At 35.8% G+C, this 20,211-nt stretch overlaps 1 protein-coding gene across 1 annotated transcript in view; it reads left to right on the forward strand.

Annotated features, from left to right (window-relative positions):
* Window positions 1-20,211, forward strand: part of BRIP1 (BRCA1 interacting DNA helicase 1) — a 211,222-nt gene that overhangs the window by 13,320 nt on the left and 177,691 nt on the right. Inside the window, exons 5-6 of the mRNA XM_055400032.2 lie at window positions 110-237; window positions 1,790-1,909. Of these exons, the coding sequence (XP_055256007.1) occupies window positions 110-237; window positions 1,790-1,909 (248 nt within the window). The remainder of the gene's footprint in view (window positions 1-109; window positions 238-1,789; window positions 1,910-20,211) is intronic.

The raw sequence follows: 20,211 nt of genomic DNA on the forward strand, positions 1-20,211 counted from the left end.
CAGTATTTTTACAGATTAAAATCTTACATCCTAACTCCAATTTTTTTTCCTGGAAAAATTGACTAAATGTAATCTACTTATACTAATTTTTTATGACTTCTTATATAAGACTCTCCTGAAAAAACTACACTGGCTGCAAAGCTATCTGCTAAGAAGCAGGCATCTATGTACAGAGACGAAAATGATGATTTTCAAGTAGAGAAGAAAAGAATTCGACCCTTGGAAACTGCACAACAGGTAAACAGTCTGTTGGCAGTGAAATAATCCCGTTAGTTATGGCTGAACAAGGTAGTCAAGTATCAATAAAGTTTTCAGTGGCATTTGTAAAGATTAGTTAGATAGTGTCAGATATAAATTTAATGGTCAGTTACTGTAATTTCATTTTATATATTTATTCATTACAAAGGAGTTTGTTATAGTAGATTATTCATAGTAGCATGTCATTAAAGTGAAACTGATTGATGCTTATTTATATTTAAGAAATTTGATAGTAAAACATTTACTTATGGCATGTTATAGTAATAGAGTTACTTTGTACTTTTAACTGCTCTGTTTTTAATCTAATAATGGTGTTTTCTTTTGGCCAAAATACCTCTGATATGAGTATTTAGGTCAGATATTTTTAATATTGATAGTTTTAATGTAATGATAAGGATTACTCTTATTTATTGAGTTTTTATTATGAATAATTATAAAGTATGTTTATTTCTAAAGACCAAAATTACTAGAAGTTTTAAATGAAATATACTTTTAATAGGTGAATAGAGTTCATGGCATTGAACTCTTACATTTTCTCATAGAGTTCATAGCATTGAGGTAGGGAGACTGGACTTTAATAGATTTACTTACAAATAAAGATTATTAATTAATTAGCATGTCATTGTAGATAATTGTATATTTTTAATTGAATATTCTCAAAAAATGTTTGCATTTTTATATAGTTTGTTCCATGTACAATCTTAACTTCCATAATTAAACCTTGTTTTTAGAAATAGAATAAATCCATTTGCTAGTTTTATATTTGGAAAAATACTAATTACAAATGAAGTGTGAATCTTTAAAAAATTTTACCAGCAAAATGTGTACTTACAATTGGATGTTGTGAAGTAGGGTTCAAAGTACAACATTTATTCCCTGATTTCATTGGCTTTCATTTCTTTTTTGTTAGTAATGAATTATCAGTAGAAATGCTTTTTTTCCTCTTCATAGTTTGAGTATGTACGTTTTTGGCAAGTAAGGAAAAGTACATGTAGTTTGGAAAGAAAACAGTGGTATTTATAAAAGAAATTTAGTCAAATACAGTTTGGATTATTAGCTATCTAACAAGTAATATAATAATAGTAATCAAATAATTTATTCTATCATATAGGAAATAATGAATATTTACATTCAAATTTTTTATTCTGTGTGTTTTGTTTTTCAATTTAGAATAAGCTTTTCATGTTTATTTAATTTTCCAATTGGCTATGTAATTGGACTTGGTATAATGCTATTCTTTGTGTCCATATGGTGGGACTATTTTATGGGTAGATCATTTCACAATGCAAAGTTTTGACACATCACTAATTAAAGCTATTTTGGTTGTAATTTGAGAGGTGTTACTGTATTCTGTTTTATTTAAGTCTTGTAAAAGTGCCTATTTGTTAGAAATTTGATTGTTACTAGTTAGAAATAGTCATTTTTTTTTAATGCTAAAAGTGCACACTATAGCTGTTTTGATCTTTGAGAACAACTAGCCTCATCAAACTTTTAGTTTACAATAAACTTCAATTTGGTCCTGTATTTACAGATCAGAAAACGTCATTGTTTTGAGAAGGAGGTACACCATTTGGATGCAAAAGTTGCTTCAGGAAAGACCACAAAACTCAACTCTCCATTAGGAAAGATAAACTCCATTTCTCCACAGAATGTATGTATTTATGACATTGTTCAGTTTAAAGAAGGCAAATGTGGTATTTGTTAATGCATTTTTGGAAAAGAGAAAGACTAGTATAATCAAGAGTAAAGAAAAACTCAGAAGTCTTAAGTGCTGTTGCATGTCTGCTGCTGTGAGAAATGGGAAACTTGTGCTCTTTGTGCCCATTTCTTCACTTACAAAATAAGAGAATTGGAAAATTTTTTTTTCCCTTTTGTACATTCTAATGTTTGTGAATTTCACTTCCTAAAGTTCTTTCAGTGTTCTTAGGGCATCAGTTCTCAAGGATTAGGCCAGGGAACTCCGGAGATTCCTGAGATTGTTTTTAGGCAGTCTGTGGGGTCAGAAGTACTTTCATAGGGATGTTAATATATTACTTACCTTTTTTTTTTTAAACTGTCTTCAGTGTTTGCATTGATGGTGCAAAAGCAAAGACTGGTAAAACTCTTGATGCTTTAGCACAATCAAGATAGTGGCACCAACCTGTATTAATAGTAATTTTCTTCTCTGTCATTAATGCATAATTAAGAAAAGCCAGTTTCACTTAAGAATGTCCTTGATGAAACAGTAAAAGTTACTAATTTTATTAAATTTTTCACCCTTAAGATTTTAATTCTGGGTGAAGAATAGTTTTTGTAAAACACTTTCACATTCAGGAGTAGAATGGTTATCTTAAAGAAAAACACTTGTAGGATAGTTTGAATTCTGAGCTGTGAACTAGTCATGTTTTTTACAGAACATTGTTTTTACTTCAAAAAATACCTGACAGACTACGGTGATTCTTGAAAATAAAGTGAGCCTGATAAAATTTGACTTTTCAAGTGAAAAATCAGAATTTGAAAAATTGTATATACCACTGTGAGGTTAGCAGTTTTCTGATACTTAAAAGACTTTTCTGATGATATTTATTGGTGGTGATGTTATATATGTGACTTTTTGATATTATATAATGAAGTGTGTTAACATTTATTTGCAAGATCTTTAAAATCAGTACACCAAATGTTTTCAAAATGACATGTTTATGATATTACAAAATGATGCCTGGAAAAGATTCATCCAAATGCAAGACAGACCAATGAACATTTTTCTTCTCACCATCCTTAGGCAATGACAGATTTTTTTTTCAGTCACTATTGGCTAGTTTTCATTGCCATAGTTTTATATGAATGGAATCATGCCTGGTAATTTTTTTATTGAATTCCAAATATTGTGAATTTTCCCTCACCAAATACTGGATATTGTATTTCTACAAGCCCTCTTGACTTTTTTTCTGGGATGCAGTTACTACTTGGAATCAGCTTGATCCTTTTGGGTCTTGCTTTTAGGATTTGTTATGGAGGACTTGATCAGGGTTTAGTTTTGGGCTACCTCAGTAGAGGCTAGCTCCTTTTGAGTCCTCTACCTAATCATGCTTCATGAATTAAGACGTTTTCTAACCTGTGAAGAAAGCTGATCACTGAAGAATTGATGCTTTTGAACTATGGTGTTGGAGAAGACTCTTGAGAGTCCTTGGACTGCAAGGAGATCCAGCCAGTCCATTCTAAAGGTGATCAGTCCTGGGTGTTCATTGGAAGGACTGATGCTAAAGTTGAAGCTCCAATACTTTGGCCACCTCATGCAAAGAGTTGACTCACTGGAAAAGACTCTGATGCTGGGAGGGATTGGGGGCAGGAGGAGAAGGGGACGACAGAGAATGAGATGGCTGGATGGCATCACCGACTCAATGGAGGTGAGTTTGAGTGAACTCCGGGAGTTGGTGATGGACAGGGAGGCCTGGCGTGCTGTGATTCATGGGGTCGCAAAGAGTTGGACACGACTAAGCGACTGAACTGAACTGAACCTAGCCGGTGGGAACAGGCACTGTTCCTCACTTTACGTTAGTGTCTCATTTCAGGTGGTTCTTGGCTGCTGTCTTAGATTATCTCCTCATTGGCGTGTGCTGATCAGTACTCTACTAGATACTTGAGTGGTCCTTCTGCAGACCTCTGGAGTTCATTCTCTGTGCAGCTCTCTCCTTTCTGGTATTCTTGCCTGAGAACTTTAGTCTTCTTGATCTCCCTGAACTCTCAGCGATGTCTCTTCAGCTTGAGTTTGCTGGGCTGTATCTGGGTTTCCCTTCTTGGTGCCACAGCCTGGAGACTCTCAGCACAACAAGCTGAGACAATCCTAAGGCTTAATCTCCTTTGTTTCACATCCCTCAGGGATAACTCTTCCTTACCCAGTGTCCTGTATCTTAAAACTATTGTTTCATGTAGCCTGTATGTTTTTGTTGTTGTTCAGGTAAGGGATGAAACAACTCATTGACAAATTCCAAAAGTGTTTAGATGGCTTATAAAGCTCCTGTTTACTTGTACAGACTTTAAGCATTTATAAACTTTTTGCATTCTTTTGCTCTTTCTCCTCCTTCCCACTCTGTTTTGACTGACTTCTCCTAATTCTTCAGGAAGCCTTCCTTGGTGTTTCAAGTTTTGAGTTAGATTCTCATCTGGAATGTTCCTTGTATTTCTGTTTTTGACACTTACCTTATTACTCTTCATATCTCCTCCACTGGCTCTGAGTTCAGTTAGAGACAACACCAGCTTCTCTAGTAGACTGAGACCTCCTTGAAGACTGTGAGTGCTTTATTCACCTCTGTTTGAAGCACCTAACCTGGTGCCAGGAACCTAGTTGTAGACTGAGTGAATCAATACCATAATCCTTGCTCTCAAAGAGCCTTCTTTTAAATTCTTGAAAATACTAAGTTGGGGCGGGGGGAAATTGTTGGTTATCTTCAGAGAAGCCTTGTTGGGAGAAGTTGTCTCAGTTTTTAATATTGTCAGTAATAATATATGCTATATGTTTTTCTCTGCCAATGTTTCCTTGCTCATGTTCTTTCACAGTACCTTATTGTCTTCATAGCCCTTACTGTTTGAATTTATTAATCTACTTGTTTATTATCTGTTTGCCCTGTTAGAATGTAATGTCAATCTTTTTCACAAGTATCTCTGGTACCGAGGATTAGCATATGGCATATATTAGTTATCCAATAAATATTTGTTGGGAGAATCTTATTGAATTCTTGTGATGACTGTGAGGCAGGGACTATTGTCATTCTCATCTTAAAGATAAGGAAACTCTGAGAAGTAATTTGCCTAAAATCACAAAGCAGAAAATTGTGGAGTTATTATATCCTACCTAAGCAATCTGATGCTCTGGCAGATGCTCTAATTACTTTATTATACATTCTCTAAAATGCCTCTCAGAAGTTCTGGAGCTATCTAAACAGTATTCTAACGTCAAGATAAGGAAAAAATTATGTAGAAGCCTAAAGTCGAAGGAAATCAAGTCTAGAGTAAGCTATGATTGGATAATAGCTAAAGTAAGATAGAGAGTGATTTTACTTTTAATTTCATTTTGGTTTTTACTGGTAAAGAGAGTGGACTCAAATCAGACAGCCTGGGTTTTAATCAGAGTTCTGCTCTTTACTACTTTTGTAACCTTGATTAAGTTTTTAAACTATTGCTACTTCAGTTTCTCATTTTTTAAATGGGTATAGTATCTGTCTTACAAAGATGCTAGAGGATTAAACAATTTAATGCTTATAAAGTGCTTAGACTGTAGCTGGCATATCTTGATGCTTATTAAGTGGTAGGTGGTAGTAAAAGTAGCTGCAGCAGCAGTAGTAGCAGTATAGTTGTATATTTTTATAGTGCTGATAAAAGCTATTATTATTGGTTAATAATATAAATTTTTAAAGTTAGGTTTATAATTAATTATTTTAATTTGTGTTAATGATGTTTACGACTCAACCTGTTTAGAATTTAGGTTGCTTGACCAAAAGAGCTACCATGCTCCTGGCTGAGTAATTTTAAACTTAATTTTAAACTAAGCTATTTGATTGATTTCTTGTTTTGGTTGTGTACTATATTGGTCATTTATTATGATCTCTTTCAGTTCAGTTCAGTCACTCAGTCGTGTCCGACACTTTGTGACCCCATGAATCACACAGATGCCAGGCCTCCCTGTCCGTCACCAACTCCTGGAGTTCACTCAAACTCATGTCCATTGAGTCGGTGATGCCATCCAGCCATCTCATTCTCTGTCGTTCCCTTCTCCTCCTGCCCCCAATCCCTCCCAGCATCAGAGTCTTTTCCAGTGAGTCAACTCTTCACATGAGGCCAATGTTTTGGAGTTTCAGCTTTAGCATCAGTCCTTCCAATGAACACCCAGGACTGATCTCCTTTAGAATGGACTGGTTGGATCTCCTTGCAGTCCAAGGGACTCTCAAGAGTCTTCCCCCGTACCACAGATCAAAAGCATCAATTCTTCGGCACTCAGCTTTCTTCACAGTCCAACTCTCACATCCATACATGACCACGGGAAAAACCATAGCCTTGACTAGATGGACCTTGGTTGGCAAAGTAATGTCTCTGTCTAGGTTGCCGTCTAGGTTGGTCATAACTTTCCTTCCAAGAAGTAAGCGTCTTTTAATTTCATGGCTGCAATCAGCATCTGCAGCGATTTTGGAGCCCAAAATATAAAGTCTGACACTGTTTCCACTGTTTCCCCATCTATTTCCCATGAAGTGATGGGATCAGATGCCATGATCTTAGTTTTCTGGATGTTGAGCTTCAAGCCAACTTTTTCACTCTCCTCTTTCACTTTCATCAAGAGGCTTTTTAGTTCTCTTCACTTTCTGCCATAAGGGTGGTGTCATCTGCATATCTGAGGTTATTGATATTTCTCCCGGCAATCTTGATTCCAGCTTGTAGCTTCTTCCAGCCCAGGGTTTCTCATGATGTACTCTGCATATAAGTTAAATAAGCAGGGTGACAATATACAACCTTGTTGTATTCCTTTTCCTATTTAACCAGTCTGTTGTTCCATGTCCAGTTCTAACTGTTGCTTCCTGACCTGCATACAGGTTTCTCAAGAGTAGGTCAGGTGGTCTGGTATTCCCATCTCTTTCAGAATTTTCCACAGTTTGTCGTGATCCACACAGTCAAAGGCTTTGGCATAGTAAATGAAGCAGAAATAGATGTTTTTCTGGAACTCTTTTGCTTTCTCCATGATCCAGCGGATGTTGGCAATTTGATCTCTGGTGCCTCTGCCTTTTCTAAACCCAGCTTGAACATCTGGAAGTTCATGGTTCACATATTGCTGAAGCCTGGCTTGGAGAATTTTGAGCATTACTTTATTAGCGTGTGAGATGAGTGCAATTGTGCGGTAGTTTGAGCATTCTTTGGCATTGCCTTTCTTTGGGATTAGAATGAAGACTGACCTTTTCCAGTCCTGTGGTCACTGAGTTTTCCAAATTTGCTGGCGTATTGAGTGCAGCACTTTCACAGCATCATCTTTCAGGATTTGAAATAGCTCAACTGGAATTCCATCACCTCCACTAGCTTAGTTAGTAGTGATGCTTTCTAAGGCCCACTTGACTTCACATTCCAAGATGTCTGGCTCTAGGTTTGTGATCACACCATCGTGATTATCTTGGTCGTGAAGATCCTTTTTTGTATAGTTCTTCTGTGTATTGTTGCCACCTCTTCTTAATATCTTCTGCTTTTGTTAGGTCCATACAATTTCTGTCCTTTATCGAGCCCATCTTTGCATGAAATATTCCCTTGGTATCTCTTAATTTTCTTGAAGAGATCTCGTCTTTCCTATTCTGTTGTTTTCCTCTATTTCTTTGCACTGATCACTGAGGAAGGCTTTCTTATCTTTCCTTGCTGTTCTTTGAAACTCTGCCTTCAGATGCTTATATCTTTCTTTCCTTTTCTCCTTTGCTTTTTGCTTCTCTTCTTTTCACAGCTATTTGTAAGGCCTCCTCAGACAGCCATTTTGCTTTTTTGCATTTCTTTTCCATGGGGATAGTCTTGATCCCTGTCTCCTGTACAATGTCACGAACCTCCGTTTATAGTTCATCAGGCACTCTATCTATCAGATCTAGTCCCTTAAATCTATTTCTCACTTCTACTGTATAATCATAAGGGATTTGTTTTAGGTCATATATGAATGGTCTAGTGGTTTTCCCTACTTTCTTCAATTTAAGTCTGAATTTGGCAATAAGGTGTTCATGATCTGAGCCACAGTCAGCTCCTGGTCTTGTTTTTGCTAATTGTATAGAGCGTCTCCATCTTTGGCTGCAAAGAATATAATCAATCTGATTTCGGTGTTGACCATCTGGTGATGTCCATGTGTAGAGTCTTCTCTTGTGTTGTTGAAAGAGGGTGTTTGCTATGACCAGTGCGTTCTCTTGGCAAAACTCTATTAGCCTTTGCCCTGCTTCATTTCGTACTCCAAGGCCAAATTTGCCTGTTACTCCAGGGGTTTCTTGACTTCCTACTTTTGCATTCCAGTCCCCTATAATGAAAAGGACATCTTTTTTGGGTGTGAGTTCTAAAAGGTCTTGTAGGTCTTCATAGAACTGTTCAACTTCGGCTCCTTCAGCGTTACTGGTTGGAGCATAGGCTTGGATTACTGTAATATTGAATTGTTTGCCTTGGAAATGAACAGAGATCATTCTGTCATTTTTGAGATTACATCCAAGTACTGCATTTCGGACTCTCTTGTTGACCATGATGGCTACTCCATTTCTTCTAAGGGATTCCTGCCCACAGTTGTAGATAAAATGGTCATGGCAAAGTATAATTGTATCAATTCATGTATATCTGTATTTTTATATCAGTTTTTTTTTAAACTAGAAATAATAGATTTTCTTTCTTGGCTTTAGCTGGTATAACTCTGCATTACCTTAGAAATGGAGTATTTTTCATAGATGGGTGATTTATTATCCATACTGTTAAAGATATGGGTTTCTGGCAATCTTCTTATAAGTTTGAAGATTTATTGAATAAGCTAAATCTCAAGTAACTCTAGTAACTCAAATGATAATATTTCATTAGTGACTTTTTACGTGTAAGAAGACATACGGCATACTTGCCATACTAATTAAGCATGCATACAGTAAATTTATCAGACACCAGAATATTTTTGCAATGACAGAAAAGACCATATGGCTAAGCTCTAATATTCTCTTTTTTGCTAGTCTATACTGAAAAGCATGAATATATAAAGTAACTTTATGGAAAACCCCACAAGTATGTAAAATGATCTATTATTTTCAACATTTTCCTAACAAAGGTAGAGTAAGCAGTTGCAATAGAAGCATAATTAGTACAAAATGTAAAGTTTTAGCTAATGTGAATGTTTCTTTCTTTTATACTTTAGTAAATTTTTAGTAAATTTTAGTGAATTGTTAAGAAAACCTCTAGTATTTTGTATTTTGGCTGTCGTCTTAATTTTAAAAGCTTATGGTAGCATTTGTAGTAAATCTTACAGGATATTTAGCACTAAATAATACTTCTCGTTTTTCAGAGAACCAGGGCTAAACCTTTCCATGGATATAATATAATATAATAAATGATAATAGGGATGCACGTAAAGGTCATTTATGTAAAGAAAGGAGTCTTTTGAGTATAGTTATATTTTTTTTTCCCTGCTAGTAATTTACTTTGGTTTCTAGTTCTACTTTTTGTTCTCTTTCTCTTTTTTAATGGAGGTATGCTGCTGCTGCTGCTGCTAAGTCGCTTCAGTCGTGTCCGACTCTATGCGACCCCATAGACGGCAGCAGGTGTATAGTATAATGGTTCATTATTTGTATACATTGGGAAGTGATCACCATAAATCTAGTTAATATCTGTCACTTTACATAGTTGCAAGGTTTTTCTTCTTATGATGAGAACTTTTAATACTTACTCTCTTGGCTTCTGTCAGGTATGTGATATAGTATTATTAACTATAGTTGCCATACTCTACGTTACATCCCCATGACGTATTTTATAACTGAAAGTTTACACCTTTCGACCTCTCTCATCCATTTCTTTTGCTCTTCACTCCCTCTCTGGCTGCCACTAATCTGTTCTCTGCATCTGTGAGCTTGTTTTTTTTGTTTGTTTGTGTCTGCTTTTAGATTTTACATATAAATTTGTCTTTCTCCGTCTGACTTAGTCCATTAAGTGTAATATCCTCCATGTTCATCCATGTTGTCCCAGACGGCAGTATTTCTTTTCTATTTTTTTAATGGCTGAATAATGTTCCATTTTGTGGGTATGTGTGTCTGTGTGTGGGGGTACACGACTGAGCATGCATGCAACTCAAAGGGAGCATTTATTTTTTAGAAGAATAGTTATTTGGATTTATAAATTAATGGTTTAGTTCTCTTATCTCTTGTTGTTGTTCAGTCTCTAAAACGTGTCTTAACTCTTTGCGACCCCATGGATTGTAGCCCGCCAGGCTCCTCTGTCCATGGGATTTTCCAGGCAAGAATACTGGAGTGGGTGGCTGGTTCCTTCTCCAGGGGATCTTCCCCACCCAGGGACTGAACTCACGTCTCCTGCATTGGTACTTAGATACCTTTCCACTGAGCCACCTGGGAACCCCTTGTCTTATCCCTACAAAGATAAATTGTTATAGTTTTCATACATTTAAAATCTGCAGTTGTATTATTTTCTGGATAACTTCCCCCTATAAATTAAGTGATAAATTAGTTTAATTATTTCTGTTTATTTCTAAATTTGACATTAAATATTTTATGTTTTTCTTTTAAGTTTTCTTAGTTTTTATAAATTTGGCTTCTAACCTGTGAATAAATTGGGTAGTTGTCTTTTTACCTTCCTGTTATCTCTAGTCGGCTTCCTTACTCTTCAAGTCAGAAAATGTCAGTACTTCCTCTCTTGAATGAATTAACCTTCCAGTGTCCCTTGCTTTTTCCCATTCCTTACATTTTTAGATTCATGTTTTTTATACAGTTAATTCATATGTCAAAGATCCAGTGAGGCATCAGGCTCCATGTGGTCAAAACATGGTTAAGAAAAACTATTTTAGAATAGAATATTACTATTCTGATGGAAAAAGTAAGAGAGTTCCAGAAAAACATGTACTTCTGCTTATTGACTATGCCAAAACCTTTGACTGTGTGGATCACAACAAACTGGAAAATTCTGAAAGAGATGGGAATACCAGACCACCTGACCTGCCTCTTGAGAAATCTGTATGCAGGTCAGGAAGCAATAGTTAGAACTGGACATGGAACAACAGACTGGTTCCAAATCGGGAAAGGAGTACGTCAAAGTTGTATATTGTCACCCTGCTTACTTAACTTATATGCAGAGTACATCATGAGGAACACTGGGCTGGATGAAGCCAAGCTGGAATCAAGATTGCCAGGAGCAATATCAATAACCTCAGATATGCAGATGACATCACCCTTATGGCAGAAAGCGAAGAAGAACTGAAGAGCCTTTTGATGAAGGTGAAAGAGGAGAGTCAAAAATTGGTTTAAAACTCACCATTGAGAAAACTAAGATCATGGCATCTGGTCCCATCACTTCATGGCAAATAGATGGGGAAACAGTGACAGACTATTTTTTGGGGCTCCAAAATCACTGCAGATGGGGACTGCAGCCATGAAATTAAAAGACGCCTGCTCCTTGGAAGAACAGTTATGACCAACCTAGACAGCATATTAAAAAGCAGAGACATTACTTTGCTAACAAAGGTCCATCTAGTCAAAGCTGTGGTTTTTCCAGTAGTCATGTATGGTTGTGAGAGTTGGAGTATAAAGAAAGCTGAGTGCTGGAGAATTGATGCTTTTAATCTGTGGAAGCTCTGGACTGCAAGGAGATCCAACCAGTCCATCCTCAAGGAAATCAGTCCTGAATATTCATTGGAAGGACTGATGCTGAAGCTGAAACTCCAGTACTTTGGCCACCTTATGCAAAGAGCTGACTCATTGGAAAAGACCGTGATGCTGGGAAAGATTGAAGGTGGGAGACGAAGGGGGTGACAGAGGATGAGATGGTTGGATGGCATCACCGACTCAAAGGACATGAGTCTGAGTAAACTCTGGGAGTTGGTGATGGACAGGGAGGCCTGGTGTGCTGCAGTCTGTGGGGTCGCAAAGAGTACTCATTTTTCTAGAATTTATTTGTGTATATGCTCTTAATTCTTTTTAGTAAATACTTAGAATCAGTGAGGTGTTTTCATAGACACATTTTATGCTTATTCCTGCTGTTTATTAAATAAATGCCAACATTTTATATATACTTTGGCAAAAGTAATTATATTCCTTGATTTATAATAGTATTCATTTTTGCCTAGTGTGTAGAGAAGAGTTGGGTCCAGCAGAGTGCGCTGTTGGTCTTCAGATAAAGTGTTGATGTTGTGCAAAGCCTTGGTCTGTTTTTCTTTTCCTTATACCACTATCTTGCTTTCTTTTCTGTCTCTTTTTCTCTCCCTCTCTTCACCCCCCACTGCCCTTCTCTATCTCCCTTTAATGCTTAATATATTCTTTAGGATCTCAGGAGAATGACCAGTTTATTTTGAAAAGTCACTGTTTTACAAGTCATTTTCTCATAGTTTTACATTTTATTTTAAATAACTGCTTATATAGTGGAACAATGCTTACCATTTTTTAGGAACTCTTCTGAGCACCCTGAAAATACTAATTGACTTGGTACATACAGGTTCATGTGAGTTAATGGTTATTGCCAGTCCTTTTAAGTTTTGTGTGAATTTGATAATTTTCGAGATAAAACAAGAATTTAATTGAATCCCTATGATAACCTTATGTGAAAAGTATTAATATTTCATTTAATGACAGATGAGGAAATTGATTCCCAGATAGTTTAAGTTCATGTCATGAAGCTGATGAGTAGAGACTGGTTTAAAACTCAGCCATTCTGGCTTTAGAATTGATCCTCTCAACCACGTTACTGTTCTGAATAGACTCTTCCAGATGACCTTTAGATTAAAGACAGTTTATTTTTGTTCTCTCATAGATAATGCTATGTAGATAATTCATTTAAGATCCGTTGCTCTTTTAGTCTCTCTCAATACCCTGTTCTTTATGATGCTTACCAAAGTTTATGATTACGGGTTTATTTGCAGGTTTCATAGTTTTACTTGCCTCCTTGCCAGGCAGGCTGTCGCTAAGAACAAGTGTGATGTCTCTCTCGTTCACTTTTTTATACCCAGCATCTGGTGTAGGACCTGTGCCTAGTAGGTACTCACATATTTGTTAAATAAATGAATGGAAAAATGATTAAGTTTAAGAAAGTGTATTATTTACCACTGTTTCTTACAGTACATTTTAAAAGTTATAGTTTTTTAATGTCCTAGCACACAAAAATAAAAGATCAAATAATGATTTCAGGGACCAGGAGGTAAAATTGGTATTTAATATAAACAAAAGGTTAGAAACAACTTTTATTTTCTATAGCTTCTCCAGGAACAAGTTGTTAAATAATATTTTCACCTAAATGAAGTATAGTTTATTCAAGGCAGCAAAATTTTAGAAAACTGTTATATGCCCTAAAATTAAGACAATAACTTATATTTCTGTTAAGAGTTAATAATAACAACATAGTGATGGCTTTTCAGAATACATTCTTGTGCCAGGCAATTTCTTTGTTCTCTCATATATCTTTATATCAGCTCTGTGAATAAAATAGAGCAGGTATTAGTCTCATTTCATATGTAAGAAAACTGAAGCCCAAAGATATATTTTATGATGGTAATAGTTATAGGTATATGATAATTTTGTGATTTGAGCCTACTTCTAAAATAGAGTTGAATATAGATTCATGGATTATAATTGCTGGAAAAGAAGAGAAAAGGAATGGCTGGGGAAAATGTTTTGTTTTCTTGTTGACTGTTGAGGAAAACAGCGAAGTTACTTGGCAAGAAAAAGATTTTTATTCAATATATCTGTCATTAAAATATCTTTTAGTCATCCTGCAGTTAGGACGGCGGAGCCTGGTGGGCTGCTGTCTATGGGGTTGCACAGAGTCGGACACCACTGAAACGACTTAGCAACAGCAGCAGTTAGAGAAGGTTAAAGTATCTTAAACATTTTGTGTATTCTATCTAATAAAGAGTCAAAGGAAGTTTTAAATTAAAAAAGAAATAGGACTATACATTGTTTGAAAAAAACTTGTATTAGTATAAACCATTACAGAGTAAAAATTATAATATTCTTCCTTAAACTATTACTCCCATCCCCCTTCTGCTTCCCAGAAGTAAACAAGAGGAACATCTTCATGAGAATCTTTCTGGATTGTTTTGTATAAGTTTACCACAGATATTTTTCATAGTTCTGTTATAGTTAAATTTTGTTTTTATGTTTAACTCTCTTATTTATAGAGTTTATTTTAATATATGCATGAGGCCAGCCTTTAACTGTGCTTTTCCAAATAGATGATCAGTTGTCCCAGTGTCAAAGAATAATTTTTCCTGATTTGAAGCTTTGCTATTATCATATACTAAATTATTATATATACTTGGATTGGTTTCCAGACTTTTTTTTTCTATTTACCTTTTAATTTTTTTCAAAGCATGTATGTGTGTAGTCAGAGTCAGAGAATTCTCGTGGCTTCAAACAAAAAGCAGTAGACCATGCCCTCGTTCTAGTTGCTACCACTTCTTGCTATGGTCACTAATTTTTAATTATTTTGCCTGTTTATTCTGATATTTATTTATCTTTAAAATGACAAGCACTTATAGTCTTTTTCTTGAATTTTAAGTTTTGGATAACTTCCATTTTCTTCCTACTGTCAAATTTTTTCATTACTTCTCCCCTTCAAGCCTCACAATGTTTGCTGTTTATTGTAATCATGTAAGTTTTAAAAACTGAGCCAAGTATTGTATTATGATTACACTTCTTTCCCCAAATTAGGTTTTATATTTTCTAGTGCTGAATGTTAGTCTTGTCATTTGCTTAGTTTTCAATATATCTGTAACTATTTATCTCCAAACTCTGACAGAACTTAAATTCGGTTAACTCATTCAAATGCATCAGATCAGATCAGGAATAGCCAGAGTTTTTAAACTCTCAATATTTAGTGAAAATAATGAAAAACTACTTTTATACTTTGGCCACCTCATGTGATGAGTTGACTCACTGGAAAAGGGTCTGATGCTAGGAAGGATTAGGGGTGGGAGGAGACGGGGACGACAGAGAATGAGATGGCTGGATGGCATCACCAACTCGATGGACATGAGTTTGAGTGAACTCCGGGAGTTGGTGATGGACAGGGAGGCCTGGCGTGCTGTGATTCATGGGGTCGCAAAGAGTCGGACACGACTGAGCGACTGAACTGAACTGAACTGATGATGTTGAATTTAATATCTATATTTTAATGATTTTTTTGGAATACAAAAGCATTATCTATTCCTTAGCAAAACTTTGGAAATGATGAAAATGTGTATTCTGGTTACTAATATTAATCTTTAATTCAACTGTCCCCTCAGTATCAAACCCTGTTATTCTGCTTGCTGTCCCCTTTTACACACACACACACACAATTAGTTCCCAGTTTCTGTGTAACAAACCAACCATTTATTTAACTTACTATTCTGAGAGTTAGTTGGGCTCAGCTGTGCATTTCTCTTGAACTCAGCTGGGCTACTCATGCCATCATGGTCAGTTGCAGGTCAGCAAGACAACTCTGCTTCATAGAGTTGTTGGCAGTTGGCTAGGACATGGGACCATGAGGTGAGAATCTCTCATCATCCAGTATACTAAACTCACTTATATATATAGGTGGCCCCAAGGAACAGCAAGAGAGCAAACCCCAAATACCTTTTGAGCCTCTGTTTCCTAATATCCCAGTCATCAAAGCAAGTCACATGGCCAAACCCAGATTCAAGGGATGGAGTTCACCCCTTGGTGAGAAGAGGTACAAAATGACTTGCAAAAAGGGTTTACATACAGAAATGAGAAGAATTTGTGGCCATTAATATATATGTGTGTGTGTATGTGTGTATATATATATATATATATATATATAATACATAATACATATACTTTTTAAGAACAGAATTTGGATAGGATTTATTATTAAAAAAACTTCTTGAAGTTATTTGGCCACACTGCAAGGCATGCAGGATCTTGGTTCCCTGACCATGGATTAAACCTATGCCCAGGTGGTGAAAGTGTAGAGTCCTAATAACTGGACTGCCAAGAAATTTCCATTAAAATTTGGACTATAGTGTGTATAGCTTTTACTTTTCACCTAATGTGTCATGGTTGTAGAAAAGGCTTTTAGAAATATAAATCTTAAGTAGTCTATTTTGATGCGGTTTTGATCTAACCTTTTTTTTTCTATGCCAAGAGTTTGCAAACTACAATCCACGGCCCAGTGCCTGTTTTTATAAATTTTGGGGATCACAGCTTATATACATTGCATATTGTTTGTGGCTACTTTTGTGCTACAGTGGTAGCATTGAATAGTTATGACAGATACCACATGGCTCACAAAACTTAAAATATTTACTCTTTGGCCCTTTAAAAACAGTTTACCAATCCTTGTCCTGTGATGTTTTAATTGTGGTAAGTGAGGCCAGAAATTGGCGGCCTTAGTGTGAACCTCTTGCTTTATCTGCAGATTTACCTAAGGGCAGGGTGATAGAATGGGTGAGTAATTGCCTGAGTGAGTTTCCTTCAACTCCAATAGTTATGATTTTTTAAAGAACTTGTAGAAGACAAGTGGAAATAGAAAGGATTATTCTCAAAAATTTCAAATCTCCATCATGCTGAATGAACTTCATGGTGAATGTTTCGGAAAGATTTGACGGTTATTTTTGTTGATCTGTAGAAACATTTAATACATACAGCAATCTAGCTGATGTGTATACACATTTAGTGATAGTAGAATCTACAGTTGCCATTTAGAAGCTTTTCACTCAGTGATCGTGGGTATAGAAAAATAAATTTACCTTAGAAAACTACTTGTTAATTGACCAATTTTCTGACCAGTAGATAGGTAGACAGATTTCTTTATTAAAATTTTTAAAGATTTTGACATAGTCACAGCATTATATAGAAATTAGAAATACAGTGCAAATATATATATTTTTCACATGAGCTATTTGATAGTTATTCATGTGATGTTCCATCACCCTGGAATACTTTTAGTGTTCATTTCCTAAAACAAAGACATTCTTTAATAAAACCATAAAAATCAGGAAATTGTAATTGATTCATTGTTATCTAATACTCAGAACCAGATCAAATTTTACCCATTGTCTCTATGAAGCTTTTATAGCAGAAAGGTCCAGATTAGAATCATACATTGCCTGTTTAGTTGTCATTTTGTTATTTTCTTCAGTCTGGAGTAGTTCCTCAGTCTTTCCTTGTCTTTCATGACCTTGACACTTCAGAAGACTACAGCCTTTCTAGAATGTCTCTCAACTTTGTGTTTTGTTATCATTAAATTACAGTTATGTATCTTTGGCAAGAATGTCACAGAAGTGATGCTGTATTCTATCTGTTGCATCTTATGAGGTGGCAAATAATTTCATTACATTACTGATGATTACTTTGATGACTTGATAAATACTCTAGGCATCACTGTAAAGTTATCTTCTTAACTGAAGAGGACTTCGTAGGGTAGAACTCTGAAACTGTATAAATAGCATGTCCTCATCAAACATTCAGTTTATTCATTTTATATTTATTTTTATGGACTTATGATTTTCCATTTTATTAAGTGATAATCCATTATATGATTTGTTTAAATGCTGAAGTTGGAGTTCAGTTAAGTTGCTTGTATATTTCTGACATGTATCTGTTGTTCTTAGAGCATTTACTTGCTTTCTGGCATAGTAAGATGTTCTAGGGTCATCTCTGTCTTGTTTTCCTCCCCTAGTCCTAGATTCATCCATTTTTCCAAAGAACCTTGGTTTCTTTTAAATATTATTTAGAAACCAGGTTTTTGATACGATTTTACCCATTGCTATTGGGGTTACTGTTCCAGGCCCTTTAAACAGAACTAGGCAATATGTGTCTGTGTAATATATGTGTGTATATACACACACAAATATATATATTTACAGATATATGTTTCTCTATTTGTATGTTAAAATTATGTGTTCATAACAATATATCCAATTCCAGTTCAACACCAGAGAGTTCATTCTGTTTCTTCCTTTTTATAATTTTAAATTAAAAACCTATTCCTAGTTTTTCAAAAAGTTAAAAATAGAATTCAGTTCAGTTCAGTCCAGTCACTCAGTCGTGTCTGACTCTTTGCAACCCCATGAATCACAGCACGCCAGGCCTCCCTGTCCATCACCAATTCCTGGAGTTCACTCAAACTCATGTCCATCGAGTTGGTGATGCCATCCAGCCATCTCATTCTCTGTTGTCCCCTTCTCCTCCCGCCCCCAATCCTTCCCAGCATCAGAGTCTTTTTCCAGTGAGTCAACTCGTCGCATGAGGTGGCCAAAGTATTGGAGTTTCAGCTTTAGCATCAGTCCTTCATTCCTTTTCTAGGTTTATATATATTGCAAAGAATTGAAAGCACGTATTGAAACACATGGGCTTCTCAGGTGGCACAGTAGTAAGGAATCCGCTTGCCAGTGCAAGAGACACAAGAGATGTGAGTTCAGTCCCTGGGTCGGGAAGATCCTCTGGAGGAGGAAATGGCAACCCACTCCCATATTCTTGCCTGTACACCAATGTTCATAGCAACGTTACTCACAAGAACCAGAGGGTGAAAACAACTTATTTATCTATTGAGAGATGGATAGATCAAAATACAGTGTATACATGGAATATTTAGCCCTAAAAGGAAGGAAGTGCTGACACATGCTACAACAAATATTGAAGATATTATGCTAAAAGAAATAAGCCAGTTAGAAATGGACAAATGTGGTATAATTCCACTTACAGTTTACTTTGTATTTGTGTATTGATGTGAGAGTTGGGCCATAAAGAAGGCTGAGTGCTAAAGAACTGATGCTTTCGAATAGTGGTGCTGGAGAAGACTCTTGAGAGTCCCTTGGACAACAAAGAGATCAAGCAAATCAGTCCTAAAAGAAATCAACCCTGAATATTCACTGGAAGGACTGATGCTGAAGCTGAAACTCCAATACTTTGGCTACCTAATATGAAGAGCCAACTTATTGGAAAAGACCCTGATGCTGGGAAAGACTGAGGCAAAAGGAGAAGTGAGTGGCAAAGTAATAAGAGGTTAGAGAGCATCACCGACTCAATGGACACGAACCTGAGCAAACTCTGGGAGATAGTGAAGGACAGAGGATCCTGGCATGCTGCAGTCCATGGGGTCTGCAAAGAGCCAGACACAACTTAGTGACTGAACAAGAAATATGTTGCTGCTATAGAAATAGAACTCATTTTTGTATATTGACCATATAACCTGCAAACTTGCTAAATCACTTTTTGGTTCTAGTTGAAGATTGGCTCTTTTGAAGATTTTATAGGGCTTTCTAAGTACAGAGCTATATGTTTGCATTCTCTAATAAACATTATTTTACTTTTAGTATTTGGCTTTAATATGTTTTCTTATCTTATCTTATTGACTAGGATATGCAGTACAAGGTTGAATTGGAGTGGTGAGAGTAGACATCTTTGTTCAAGTTTCATTGGGGGAAAAAGCCATTAAGAATGATGATTGATGTGGGTGTTTTGTATATGCTCTCTATCCAGTTGAGGAAGTTTCCTTCTATGCCTAGTTTTTTTTTTTTCTTTCTTTCTGGCTGCACTTCAGGGCTTGTAGGATCTTAATAGTTGCTTCACCATAGATGGAACCCATGCCCCTTGCATTGGAAGTGTGGAGTCTTAACCTCTAGACTGCCAGGAAGTCCCTCTTTCTATTCCTAGTTTTGCTGAAAGTTTTATAATGAATGAATGTTGATTTTATATTTTAAATTTTATTGCATCCATTAGTAGGATCACATGGTTTTACTCCTTATCCTGTGGATGTATTGACTTACACTGTTTGCTTTTTGGATGCTGACCCAACCTCACACTTAAATGAAAGCTGGAATAAAACCCACTTGTTCATGATGTTGTATCTTTTTAATATCTTGCTAGATTTGATTTGTTAAGTTTTGTTGAGAACTTCTTGCATCTGTGCTTCTTAAAGATACTGGTCTTTAGTGGTTTTTTTTTTGTGTGTGTGTGTGTGTATACATTTTATTTTGTTTTGATATCAGGGTAATGCTGACCTTATGAATTGGAAGTATTACTTAAATTTTTGATAGAATTCACCAGTTAAGCTATCTGGGCCTTGGAACTTGTTTTTGGAAAGAGTTTCACTTATATATTTAATTGCTTTAATAAATATAGGACTATTCAGATTTTCTGTTGCTTCTTGAGTCAGTTTCAGTAATTAGTATCTTTCAAGAAATTTGTCTATTTTATTCAAGTTTTTAAGTTTATTTTCATAATATTCAAAATATTCTCTCTTTAAAAAAAGCTGTAGGATCTATAGTGTTATTCCCTCTTCATT

This window comes from Moschus berezovskii, chromosome 20 (assembly GCF_049115385.1).
Source record: "Moschus berezovskii isolate FMDL1 chromosome 20, NW_MosBer_1.0, whole genome shotgun sequence".
In the NCBI taxonomy this organism is placed as follows: Eukaryota; Metazoa; Chordata; class Mammalia; order Artiodactyla; family Moschidae; genus Moschus; species Moschus berezovskii.